The 11,800-nt window shown below is 31.7% G+C and overlaps 1 protein-coding gene across 1 annotated transcript; it reads left to right on the top strand.

Annotated features, from left to right (window-relative positions):
* Window positions 1-20: 20 nt before the first annotated feature.
* Window positions 21-6,671, top strand: LOC139514668 (monocarboxylate transporter 13-like). The gene is made up of 6 exons (XM_071304121.1): window positions 21-258; window positions 1,369-1,512; window positions 2,244-2,506; window positions 4,638-5,016; window positions 5,874-5,999; window positions 6,337-6,671. Exons 1-6 carry the CDS (start codon window positions 45-47, stop codon window positions 6,567-6,569), a joined length of 1,359 nt encoding a protein of 452 aa, XP_071160222.1. The 5' UTR covers window positions 21-44; the 3' UTR covers window positions 6,570-6,671.
* Window positions 6,672-11,800: the final 5,129 nt, after the last annotated feature.

Raw genomic sequence — 11,800 nt, forward strand, 5'->3', positions numbered from 1 at the left:
TCTATATCATATTTTTCAGACAGTTGAACTGAAATTGAAACGAAATGAACAAGTATTTTGAGAAATTGATTCAAGTAGCATCATGTTGTCATTGGGGACTAGTTATAGTTGGTGCCTATTTTGTATTAACATTTCTGTCAGTGGGTTCAACGAGTGCAATGGGAATATATTATATCTATATAATGGACAAGTTTGAAGTGAACCTAACATCAGCAACAGTTATAGGAGCGTTGAATACAGCACTAGGACATTCCGGAGGTAAGCTACTTTATATTTATTGATTTGAAAAATTAATTATGATGTAAAGTAGAATGTTTTAATCAACAACGTACATCCTAAAATAGTCAAAATCAGATTCAAGACCAGGTGTGTCGACAGTATTGTAATATCTTTTTATGCTATTGAAGCCGAAAATGTTAGATGAACTTGCCAACTCATGTTTTTTTCTGTTAAAAACGTGTTTTTTTCAAACACGATCATAACTCGGGCCAATTAATACTATCATCATAAAACACTAGTGCACGAGTGGCAAATTGAACGATATACATACAAGCTTACGTCAAAAGAAAAATAATTGTGACTGATTACCTATAGTTAGATTGAATGCCAAAATCATCGATGCTACATATCGATACACGAATATGTCAAATGATTAAATGTTTGATAAGTCGAACAATAAGTTGATTGATTGTAACCAGATATCGATACATACAAACTACACATGATCGAATGTTTGATTGATCTGTATATTTTCACGTACAAACATGTATATAAATATTGATGCTGTTATAAAGGAAACCATCGAATATTGTAAAACTACCGAATTCATTGAATGCATAGTTAATAGTAATTTAAAACTGGAATTATTTGATTGGAGATGTGCCTAGATTGACATAAGTTATAAAATACAGATAATGCATGTTTAGAAAAATAAATGGTGCATATTGCAGATTAACAAATCAAATAAACATGTTTTAATAACTGATATGTCAATATTGAATTTCAGTGTGCAATATATGCACAGTAAAACGAACATGAAACAATGACAGTTGATCGGAATTGTAATACACATAGTTAGTTTCCGGCATTTAAAATGTTTTATCCTAAGACGAGAAAGGTCTGTAATTCTGTATCTGATTTAAGCCAATAGCTGTTACTGTATTACAGCCGCATCATATAGCAACCAATCAGAATCTTTTTGTGATAAGTAATTATTTCAAGATGGCGAGTATGTCGACTGAACTATCAGCTCCACACCGCGATGCAAAGCCAATATAAGTTTTCGTTCGATCTTTCCCTAGCAATATTGGTTTTGTACCGAATTTTATGTTTTCATTTGTCAATAAACATATTAATTGTCTATTTCAGCCATCATTGCAATGCCATTTGTTGAAAAATTTGGCGAGCGACCGGTCATGATCCTTGGAGGAGTTTTAAATCTAATTGGTTACAGTGTGTCTATATTTGTGACATCATTCCCTTTACTATATACAACAATGGGTATAATTCCAGGTAAATATCAAGTAAAGCTGATTCCCTTTTTTAATTTGGCAAATAGTAGATTAAAACAAAAGAAATGGCTATAAAACTTGAAGAACACACAAACACTCAACCATCAAAACCTTACATTGAATTTCAATATAATAAATTATACAAGACTGCAAATCGTGCGAGCTATTTTTAAGTTAAAGATCTTTGCAGTATCACAAGAGTGTGTCTTGAGTTCGTTTAACAGTTGTCTTATGTTGTTGTTTTAGTTGTTGATATAGGGGATTTCTAGAGTTTGCTTGATATGTAAATAAACAACCAAATATGATCCAAAGTTATGGTAATGACAGGCATACAAGCATGAAAAAGGGCGCGCCGTAAATCTATGTGATAACAGGCTAGTATATTGACATTAATTCACTTGCCATATATTGTTTTATATTCATGCGCAGGGAAACAATTTAGGTGATATCATTTACATTCTAATATCCATGTAATGAGATAGGTTTGGTAAGATCGAAGAAGCATTTTACTTTTGTCAGAAGACATTTGGAGGAATTGGGCTTTTCTGATCCACCTCTTAATTTAACTGCCATTGGAGTCATAAAATGTTACATGCTACATAACATGCATAAAACCATACCGTATTGAAAGTCAAAAAGACATCATTTGCTGTCATAATTATGTTGTTTCAACCCAACTTTGTCCAAGAAACTGTCTTTCTGTCTCCACTGAAATAGAAACATTTATTTCAGGTCTTGGAATATCATTTTCAAGGGTCAGTATAGTAATTGCAGTTAACAGATATTTCCAAAAAGCTAAAATGCTTTCCGTATCATTTGGAGTAGTTGGCGCTTCTGTTGGTATGCTATCGTTTCCACTTTTAATAAGGTCTCTAGCAGAATCATATGGATTGAACGGTGCATTGCTTATTCATGCTGGTTTGAGTTTCAATTTAGTAGCGTGTGGAGCAGCATTATTCCCAACACAAAGTAAACAACTTGTTGAAGAAAAGGGTGTAAGTATATAACTGAAATATATCTACTATTTGGTTGGATTGTTATCTTGTTGACACATTACGCGTTTCCATTTTCATTTTAAGTTGTATATGAATAGTAAATATGTTTACCATCGTTTATTATCAAGTAGATATAATTTCAAATTTGTGTAAGAATGATGTGATAAAGTGCAAGCAATTCTAGCGAAATTCGAAAGTTAAATAAGATTGGAATATATATATAAGAACTAATTATTTCATATAAAATGCAATTAGATTGCTAGAAGCTTTGACACATTTATGTTGATGTTGAGGTACTGCAAATCTGGTTTATTTTGAAGGAGTAGGTACGGTAAGGGCCGATTTTGGCCTCAAATTTCAGGTTCATCTGACGAAAGACTTTGGACACTTTTTAAAAACTTAAGTGTCTATTGCAGTTGATTCAATTAGTTTATGTGAAAGATTTCAACTGTTTAGTAATTAAAAACGCTCCGATTCAAGCTTAAATATGAAAAATCTATCAAGTATGCCCAAAAATGTCTTTTTTTAGATGTTTTTTGTCAAAAATTAACGTGGCCGCATCCGTGTAAATCCTCAACCTTTATATATGTTATGTATGAACATCAAATACAACTTACATGTCAATATTATGCGTCCTCTTTCAATTAAGACGGAAACCATCTAAAGTTTGACTAAAATGCTAAAAATGTGAAGATTTCAGTAATTGATTTAATGATATATGTGCATTGTATTGTCAAAAACATCCCATATTTATGTAGCAGAAGCATTCTACTTTCCAATGAATAACTAAAAGTTTACATTTTATCAATTTTATAAAACTCCTATATTTTGGGGACACAAAGGGTCTACTTCTTTATTAAATCAGAAATATCAGGTTCATTTTCGTTTTCTTGAGATCATATCAGTTGAAAACCCAGCAAAATATTTGAAACCAAGTCATAGACCGATCAGACAAATGTTGCTTTTTTGCACGATTTCAGTCTTTACAATTTTGCATTTTTTCTCTACATAGATTTCACCTAGGGTAATGTAGAATTAGGAGATAACTGTATTGTATTTTAAGCTCCGACGGCATCAATTGGGGATTTGATGGTCGCAAATTAAGTTTACTGGCGACGCGTTAGCGGAGACAGTAAACGGGTATTTGCGACCATCAAATCCCAAATTGATGCCGTCGGAGCTTAAAATACAATATTGTTATCTGCATTCTAATGAAACTGACAGAAAACAACGTTAAAACATGTATTTAAAATCTGTCATATGCCGTCTGCGCTTGCGCGTACGTCCCATAGCATCAATTGTCAATTGATGCCATGTAAGAAAGTGACGTTATCCAATCAAAATGAACGTTACAAACATTGTTGCATTAGAATTAATAGTGCTGTAGGTGTTTTTCAGTCATTGAGTAAATCGAAGTTCTTGCAGTTATGCGCAGACAACGCTAACATATTAACGGCTGTTAAAAGATAACGTTATGTACTGTTTATCTGAACAACTATTACTTTTATTGTAAAGGCAATACAAATGAAATTTTCAGAAAAAAAACCGACCTAGAGATAGAATTTAAAAAATAAATACACTCGGCCTATCTTTGTGGTTAATTTTGATGTCTAATTAGATGTATAAATCTAACATCTAGAATTGCTCTCACGTGTGATTTTATTACGGACCTTTTTTCTTTTCAAATAACATTATTTATGAATAAAATAACAAATCAGGCCATAAATAAACTCATCATACATACCAGGACTAAATTTTGTATACACGCCAAATTCGCGTTTCGTCTACAAATGATTCATCAGTGACGCTCGAATCCAAAAAAGCTAGAAAGGCCAAATAGAGTACGAAGTTGAAGAGCATTGAGGACCAAAATTCCTAAAAGATTTGCCAAATACAGCTAAGGTTATCTATGCCTGAGGTAGAAAAACCAAGGTAAATAGAAAAAGATACTGAGGCATTATTTCAAGAGTTTTATAAATATCCATTCTCACTATTTATTCATATTTTAAAAAGAAAAAAGAAATTTAAATTTGAGATGTAGAATAGCTTTATGGTTTGGATTTGTCAAGTGTGTGTAGTGTTATGTCATGTATTAACATCTTTTATGTTCTATTCCATTGTTTTTGCATAGGATGGGGATAAACAGGCAGCATGTTGTAATAAACAGACTGTTGACTTTTCCTTTTGTGTGCAACCACCTTACATAGCTTATATATTTACAAATTTTCTCTTCATGGCTGCATTGTATATTCCAACAACTCAGATTCCAAAACATGCTGTGTCAATTGGCATAAGTGTCAAGGATATTTCACTTGCAATAGCAGTAAGTGGAATTGGAAATATGTGTGGTCGAATCTCATTTGGCGTTCTGTCACATTTTTATGAGAGCCATGTGGTTAAGTTATGGATAATCTGTTTGACTTGCAGTGGACTAATAATGTTAATGGTACCGTTTTCAACAAAAGTGGAGGAGTTTATGATCTTCATGATTATATATGGATATTTTGAAGGTAAATATATTCATAAGTAGGAATTGTTATGTGAACAAAATACTTTTAAAGAAATGTATTCGGGGCTAATTCCTTTTTATCATACTGTAGAGCAAAGATACAAACAATTAATAAGAATGTTTTACTGCATACACTTTCTCTTCAGATGCAATTTAATGATAATGATATATATCATGAAAAGAAAATATCACAAAAATACCAAACTCCGAGGAATATTAAAACAGTCCCTAATCAAATGGAAAAATCAAAATCTCTAACACATCAATCAAATGGAATGAGGAAAACTACGACATAACAGAAACACAACATTAAAATGTAACACACAGAGAAACGAACTATAATATATCAGCTATAAGATGTATGACCTGTAACAGGCATTTACTTATGTAGAAAATGGTGAATTAAACTTGGTTTTATAGCTAGCTAAACCTCTGACTTGTATGACAGTCGCATACAATTCCATTATAATGACAACGATGAGTGAACAAATCAAACAGACATAATAGGCAAAAAAGACAATAATAGAAGTACAGCAGTCAACATTGTCTTATAACCTGAATTACTATTAAAAAACAAACAAATATTTAACAAAGAAGCACAAAAAGATATATATACCATACCAAAACACACCAGCAAAAGTTAGGAGACAAGAATACGAAAAATTACCATAACACAATCAAGGGATGTATAAGTACAGAGCCACGTCATATGGATATCACGAGAGAGAGAGAGAGAGAGAGAGAGAGAGAGAGAGAGAGAGAGAGAGAGAGTAATTTAGAACACAGTTTAATGAAAAGTTTAAACAATTCGACAAGTATTGGTTATAATTTTCAATTAATTGATTTTCTTTTCTAAAGGAGCATCTAGTGTTGGATGGAATATTAGTCTGTTCAACCTTATCAACCTTAAATACTACGAAAGAGGAATCAGTATAGCTTACTTTGTAGCTGGAATTGGACTGGCAGTAGGAAGTCCTTTTACAGGTACAATTATACACCATTTCACTCACACCAATATCATGATATATTTGGATTACGGAAGAATATAATTTTAAAAATAGCACCATAACATTTTGAATGTGTTTCTTTTAAACGATATTGTACACATATATATTTTTATATATATAAATATATATGATACTTCGATGATAATTTTGTTTTATTCCTAACTTCAGGTATTAAATATAATTGATATTAGTATAAAGCTTTTATTTTCAATTCCGAACATATGACAATCGAAGTATACGACTGTTATACTGTTATTTTTAACATATAATCTTATAGAAAATTAATAAAAATTGTGTTCACATTTTACTTTTAGCGTTCCTGAACGACCATTTCAGTTCACATGGGATATCATACTATATTGGATGTGGAATGTTTGTTTTGGGTGCTCTCATTATGATTCCATTTGCGTCAATATCACCCAAAAAAGATAGCCTCATTCCGCCGTCAAAAACTCAAAATGAACCTAAAGTGTTTGTATTTGAGAGTGATAGTACAATTGGTTGTTCTAAATGTTTTCCAGAAGTGCAAATGTCAACATACATGTAACACGACAAATGTGTAAGAAGCAATGTAAATGTAACAATGTCGTGTTTGATTATAAACATGCATGTATAATTGATGTAAATTTTAAATGGCATGTTAAATAAATGCTCGAAGAATAATATTTTCTCTGACTTATTTGATCAACAACTGTTTTTTGTAGTTTTTATTGCAAATATATGATCAGTTAATATGGTTACACTGTTCTTTTTAATTTGCTATCCAGTAATTAAACAACTATAGTTCTTAAATATATTTTATAATAGCATGAAGCATGAGGAAAATTCCGAGCACATGTTGTTCCAGAACACTGCATCATACATGTATGTGTACTGAAGAACCTTCTCAAATGGTTGCCAGATAAGATTGATTATAATTAAATTATAACTGGAAGTAACACGCTAGCTAAGACATATATGTAATGGAGACATTTTTTCAAATATCTTGAATTATGTGTATAAGTTGAAAGAACTTTTTTTCACTCACATCCTACCAACATATTTGTTTTTCCATTTGTCTCTTCCTTTCGTGTATGTTATGTTTTTTCTGTGCAGATAACGCTAACATATAAACGCCCAATCAAACACCCCCACCCCCATATAAAATCGTTGATCGTTATAAAGACTCGCTCTTAAATATTTTGTATATTATTAAATTGAATAGCGTTTTTAAAACATTAGTCCAACTATCGAATAAAACCACGAAGTTGTTTTCTATAGTTAATTACAAATAAAGCTTAATGTTATTCACTTCTAAGTACTGCATCATAATTCACTTATTTTTCACAAATCCAAACTGAATTGGTCTTCTTTATACATTTATAACAACATGACAATTGTTGTCCCTTTTCAGTATTGAGACAATTTTGAAATTCACTTTATAGGGAAGACCTGTTACGGTTGACATGAATGATATATATTCAAATATTGTCTTCCTAAACTAATTTTACATATTTAACTTAAAAATAATTTTCATTATTGACTCAAAGTTTTTGGTATTTCATTTCTTTTTATTCTTGGCGAGGTAAGAACAAAAAAAATACGAAAGCAAATTTACAGAGCTAACATAGTTAAGCTGACGTTTAGACGAATTATATATACAGAATGTATCTTCAGCCTGGTATCACTTCTGGTGGTCCTATAGATAAAATCTGCTGTAGAGTCGTAATTTTTTCAGATGTACTTATAATATGAATATTTCTGTGACTGCATCTTACATTAATTTGTAGTATCCTTTACAATAAATAAATGAGCTGATCTGTAACAATTCCATCGTCATGCCTTATATAACATGTACTGTGTTACGACGCTAGATTAAAAATGACGATGCAACAGTTGCAGGCGATTTGGTGCCACGGCATCTCAGTAGCATGAGTTCGAATCCCGGCGACAGAACAGATCTAACATTGTTGGGCTGATGTTTAGACGAATTATATATAAACTTATTCATTTACTTGTTATATATACTTAAAAGTAAATGAATAGTTATACTTTGGGAAACTTCTGCTTGATTCGCCTTTGGGGATCTTTGAGTTTTAGTGTACTTAGATAAATACGAGGCACGCTCCAGAAATAAAATGGGCAGCCTTTTGTTTCAATTATAAATCATTCGAAAATTAAATCGATTATATATCAATTTTAGTTAGTAACCGAACTTCCTGATTCAAATTATTTTCAGGATAATCTCGCTACTTCAAAACAAAATACAACACTATAAATTTACACAATTTATCAATTGACACAGTGTATCAGGAAGTTTTGTCTAAGCTTTCTATTGTGCAATATATTCACTTGAAAGATTTACTCAGTTTGAATTATTTACATTTATCTTAAATTCGAAGTACGTAATCGAAGTGATTTATCATTCTTATGAAGCACTTTAATCGACCACAGGTTTGGTGGTGTTCGTGTTGCTCAGTCTTTAGTTTTCTATATTGTGTTTTGTGTACTATTGTTTGTCTGTTTGCCTTTTATTTTTAGCCATGGCGTTGTCAGTTTATTTCGACTGATATGAGTTTGGATATTCCTCTGGTACCTTTCGACTCTCTTTTAAAAGACTTTTAATTTATTTATTTATACAAGTACACGAAATTCATTTCTACCAAAATATAAGGAGCATGTATCCGAATGTCCGCATAAACCGACAATACCTGGCGATCTGATAACTTAAATACCGTCCACCATACAAAGGCTGTCCGGTGTATAGACAAAGTGTCAACATAGTTAACACACTTAATATTATTTAGTAAGGGAACATCTTCCATTTATCGGAACAGATAGCCTTTTAGTTTTATAAATTGACCATAAACCCACTTATTCATGGTATCGTATCAATATTTCTGACCTGACACTACGTACTTTTTATTGCTTAATTCTTTAGAATTTAATATGCAATGTTTCGGGTTCTTTCGGGAATAATCCCAGGTAAATCCTCATCAGAGGTCGACCTTTATATATTTATTTCGTATTAGTAACATAGATAGATGTGTGTCTTGTTCTTAACAGGTTTTTTTCAAATTTACTACACATGCATATAGGTCTACGTTGTAGCTAGTCTTTTTACAGACTAAAGAAACTGACCAAGTAGAAAAGCACCTTTGGTTAATTATTCATATATATAATGAAAAGACTTATTGTCTTTATTCACGTAATCTAATCTATCATAAATCTACACGAGATCTAACAGAGATAGTAGTAATCAGTGCTATACTGTGGAATTCAACAGTAGACTGTCGTGTATGTTTTAACAGCTATTTGATAATATACAAATGTCCCCATGTTTATCAATTGAAGAGGTTTATGTAAATACCATGTCGGGTCTATACATGAATATAACAGGAATCATTCGTTTTTCCATTTACCATGCAAAGATGTATTTTGTCATCTGTCTGATTTTTTTTTAAAGTTCAAAGATCGCCAAAATCCGGAATTACCCATATCTGCTTCCGGAATCGGATCCGATGTATGTGATCTCTTGAAATAAAACGGCATCACGTCTTTTTATATCTGTTTCACAGTATAATGATTGTATACTAAAGCCATGTGGTGGGGTATTGTGAATCAATGCCTTTGGCTTAATGATTAATTATCATGTTGCCACTATCTTTTATTGTTTTTTAAACCACTATCTGGTTTGGATTTAGATAGTTTTTTATTTATTTTTTTTGGCAATCGGATCTTTCCGAATTATATACCAAAATTTTGTTAATACCGTGTTAGGATATTCAAAAATATTTCATTCATTTGTTTTCTAATCTTCGGTTTCTTTGGAAGTTGCTATATGCATCTATGCTAACTTAGTCTAACTGTTTCGTTAGGGTGAAATGTGTAAGACGTGTATACTTTAGACCATATTTATACGATTTTCTCATTATAGGTACATGTTGCTATTGTTTCTAGGTCAGAAATATTGATACCATACCATGAATAAGTGCTATTACTAGTTATACCATAGCAAACAACCTTATGTCATTACTATATCATAGTATATGAAAACTATCTGTAACAATTCCATCGTCATGCCTTATATAACATGTACTGTGTTACAACGCTAGATTAAAACTGACGAGATAAGGTAACACCCGACCACAAAAAGCTCTTTTTTAAGAGCCTAGGCGGTCCAGTGGTTTAGCCCGTCGGCAACAGTTGCAGGCGATTTGGTGCCACGGCATCTCAGTAGCATGAGTTCGAATCTCGGCGACAGAAGAACAGATCTAACATTATTGGGCTGATGTTTAGGCGAATTATATATAAACTTATTCATTTACTTGTTATATATACTTAAAAGTAAATGAATAGTTATACATTGGGAAACTTCTGCTTGATTTGCCTTTGGGGATCCTTGAGTTTTAGATAAATAAGAGGCCCGCTCCAGAAAAAAAATGGGCAGCCTTTTGCTACTTTCAAATCATTCGAAAATTAAATCGATTATATATCAAGTTTAGTTAGTAACCGAAATTCCTAATTCAAATTATTTTCAGAATAATCTCGCTACTTCAAAACAAAATACAACATTATAAATTTACAAAATTTATCAATTGACACAGTGTATCAGGAAGTTTTGCTTTCTATTGTGCAATATATTCATTTGAAAGATTTACTCAGTTTGAATTATTTACATTTATCTTAAATTCGAAGTACGTAATCGAAGTGATTTATCATTCTTATGAAGCACTTTAATCGACCACAGGTTTGGTGGTGTTCGTGTTGCTCAGTCTTTAGTTTTCTATATTGTGTTTTGTTAACTATTGTTTGTCTGTTTGCCTTTTATTTTTAGCCATGGCGTTGTCAGTTTATTTCGACTGATATGAGTTTGGATATTCCTCTGGTACCTTTCGACTCTCTTTTAAAAGACTTTTAATTTATTTATTTATACAAGTACACGAAATTCATTTCTACCAAAATATAAGGAGCATGTATCCGAATGTCCGCATAAACCGACAATACCTGGCGATCTGATAACTTAAATACCGTCAACCATACAAAGGCTGTCCGATGTATAGACAAAGTGTCAATATAGTTAACACACTTATGCCACACCAATTTAATTTCTTGTTCTACGGATTTTTGGACTCCAAAATTTGGGGCGAGCGAGCGATTTGAAAATTTTAATAAAAAAATATTTAATTTGCAAATTTTTGAGGCGAAGCTTGAAAAGTAAAGGCGAGCGATTATAATTTTTTTTTTGTAAACATAAAATAGTAGGTTTTGACAACATTAAAGCTTGATTTATCACTTATACTTTGAAATTCCTTTAATTTCTGAAGTATTTTCCCCTGTTCACCAAGAAATAATTAAATCTGGTCTATGTATGTGTGACTGACAATGAGACAATTCTCCATCCAAGTCGTAATCAGTTTGGGGACAACCCCTTTATGTTATAAATATCCCTTTTACATGTTTTATGAGGGATCAATATAAGTTATAATAGATTTGTGTGTACAAAAGGGCTCATATTTTCTCAAAGAACTATATATCTATCTGGTATTAAATGGTCAAAACATGTCCAAGAATTTTGTAATATTCCTGGACTTTAACCATGTTAACACATTTACTTTAACAGTTTAATATTATTCAAAATAAGTGGACCCCTCTTTTAGAAAAAGTCGTTTAAAATATGATGCAACTCTTCTCTTTTTGAGTAAAAAATTCTAAGTTTTCAAAGGTTTTGTATAGAAGAACTATACAAATTCTTGGTATTTCTATTTTCTTTTCTACATCAGTAAAATGACCCCTTGT

This window comes from Mytilus edulis, chromosome 3, assembly GCF_963676685.1.
Source record: "Mytilus edulis chromosome 3, xbMytEdul2.2, whole genome shotgun sequence".
Lineage (NCBI taxonomy): Eukaryota > Metazoa > Mollusca > Bivalvia > Mytilida > Mytilidae > Mytilus > Mytilus edulis.